The 2,112-nt window shown below is 35.9% G+C and overlaps 1 protein-coding gene across 1 annotated transcript; it reads left to right on the forward strand.

The window, feature by feature from the left end:
• The first annotated feature begins 543 nt into the window (after window positions 1–543).
• LOC149204638 (putative glutathione S-transferase GSTU6) lies at window positions 544–1,697 on the forward strand. Its single transcript, XM_089393337.1, has 2 exons — window positions 544–925; window positions 1,027–1,697. The coding sequence occupies exons 1-2, from the start codon at window positions 593–595 to the stop codon at window positions 1,393–1,395; spliced, it is 702 nt and encodes a 233-aa protein (XP_089249463.1). The 5' UTR covers window positions 544–592; the 3' UTR covers window positions 1,396–1,697.
• The last annotated feature ends 415 nt before the right edge of the window (window positions 1,698–2,112 follow it).

Genomic DNA, 2,112 nt, shown 5'->3' on the forward strand with positions numbered 1-2,112 from the left:
TATGGTCCTCGCGTTGGAAAGAAGTCAACAAAGTTAGTTTTATCCCTAATATTTAATGGGGTGTAGTGTTTAAAAAATTAATTAATAAACCAGTCATATTAAATAATAAATTTACACGATATGATATAGTGCATCTTTGGGAAACGTTCACAAATGAGCGGCTACACATTTTGATTAAATGGAGGGTAAGTAAAGCTGTCTGCAGATAACTACAAGCACTTCGAAGTACGAGAGAAAAAGGAATATAAAATTATTGACTTTACCGTTTTTGAGAAAAAGGAACATAAAATGATTGTCTTTACAGTTATTATTCGTACACGGATGGAATATGTTTCAAAAATTAATTAACAAATACAGCTTTGTGATATGATGTTTAAGGAAGCGGGAAGGTTGATGGGATGAACCTTGTCATCAGGTCGAAGCAACCCATCCTTCCGTCCAATCCGCAGCGTGGAGTCGATACCAAATCCATGATTGGCAGCTAACGATTATACTATAAGTATACATATAGCTGAGGCAAATATATACACTTATGTATGATTAATTCAAAAACACATTTCACAGCGAGCGATTTAAGAAGAGAGCACTCGCGATGGAGGGGTGTGGAGAAGAGGGGCAAGTGAAGCTGTTAGGTGTGACTCTCAGTCCCTTTGTGACGCGGGTTCGCATAGCACTTGCTCTTAAAGGGATCCATTACGAGTTCATTGAAGAGGACATTCAAAATAAGAGCGAGCTGCTACTGCAATCCAACCCCGTTCACAAGAAGATTCCGGTGCTCATCCACAATGGGAAGCCTGTTTGTGAATCCACGATTATTGTGCAGTACATCGAGGAGGCATGGGCCAATAAGGTACCCAATCTTATGCCCAAAGATCCATATGATCGAGCCATTGCCCGCTTCTGGGCTGCCTTTGTTGACCATAAGGTAATTCATCCATTCAATTGTTATATGCTACTTAGGTTAAGTTTGAACGTTGAAATTACTTTTTCTATTCTGTCTGTAATATTAAGAATGGGTGGCTCCAGGTCGGTCCATGTCTGCTACGAGTTTTGAGGGGCGAGGGTAAGCAGCAACAGAAAGCGGTGGAGGAATCGGTGGCAAATTTCTTTTTGTTAGAGGAAGCTCTGGAAACTACTGGAAGAACATATTTCGGAGGTGATGAGATAGGATTGGTTGACATTGCATTGGGTGCGATGTTGCTGTTCATCAAATCGCTCCAGAAGGTTACCGATGTAGTTCTAATAGATACACAGAAAATGCCTCTGTTAACTGCATGGATGGACCAGTTCTCTAAAGCCGATGGAGTGAAAGAAGTTTTCCCTGATCCAGTTAAGTTATTCGAACTTATATCTATCAGGAGAGCCAAATTTACATCACCACCTGCTGGTAACTAGATAGACGCACCCGGAACAAATAAAACGAGGGCACTAGATCGTCGGTCATGTTTTGTTTCAATGTTGTGAGTTTGAACGTTGTAGTAGTTAGTCATGTCAATTTGAATACGCGTATGAATTGGCCGACGATATAGCTCGCTGTACTAGTCAGTGTTATAGCTCGCTGTACTAGTCAGTGTTATAATGTATATCGTTCCATAGCTGCTGTTAACTTGTTTCGTTGCTGTGAAATTTTGAATTATGTTTCATGTGAATTCATGTTAATGAATGGACTCATGGGTCAACTAGTTGAGTCCTTGGAGCTAACTAGTTTTATATATACGATATGTATTTTTATTACATACAAAATAAAAAACTTAATGGAATGAGTATGCGTTTTAATTATTTTTAATTAAGAGTTTGAATATGCATTTTAATTACTTGGTTTTATATATGATATTTATTTTTATAACATACAAAATGAAAAAATTAATGGAATGAGTATGTGTTTTAATTATTTTTAATTTATAGTTTGAATATGTATTTTAATTATTTTTATTAATAGAATGAGTATGTGTTTTAATTATTTTTAATTTATAGTTTGAATACTTAATTTAATTATTTTATTGAATTTTTTTAGTATAAGATGGTAGGTTAATAATAGTGTTGAGGGGTAGTTTTATTGGTGATTAATGTAATGTGAAATATGTGAAAAATGAGAGATTCGAAGTTTATATT

This window comes from Pinus tabuliformis, chromosome 1_2 (genome assembly GCF_031772625.1).
Source record: "Pinus tabuliformis cultivar Carrire ecotype Pingquan chromosome 1_2, CPIR1, whole genome shotgun sequence".
Taxonomy (NCBI): Eukaryota; Viridiplantae; Streptophyta; class Pinopsida; order Pinales; family Pinaceae; genus Pinus; species Pinus tabuliformis.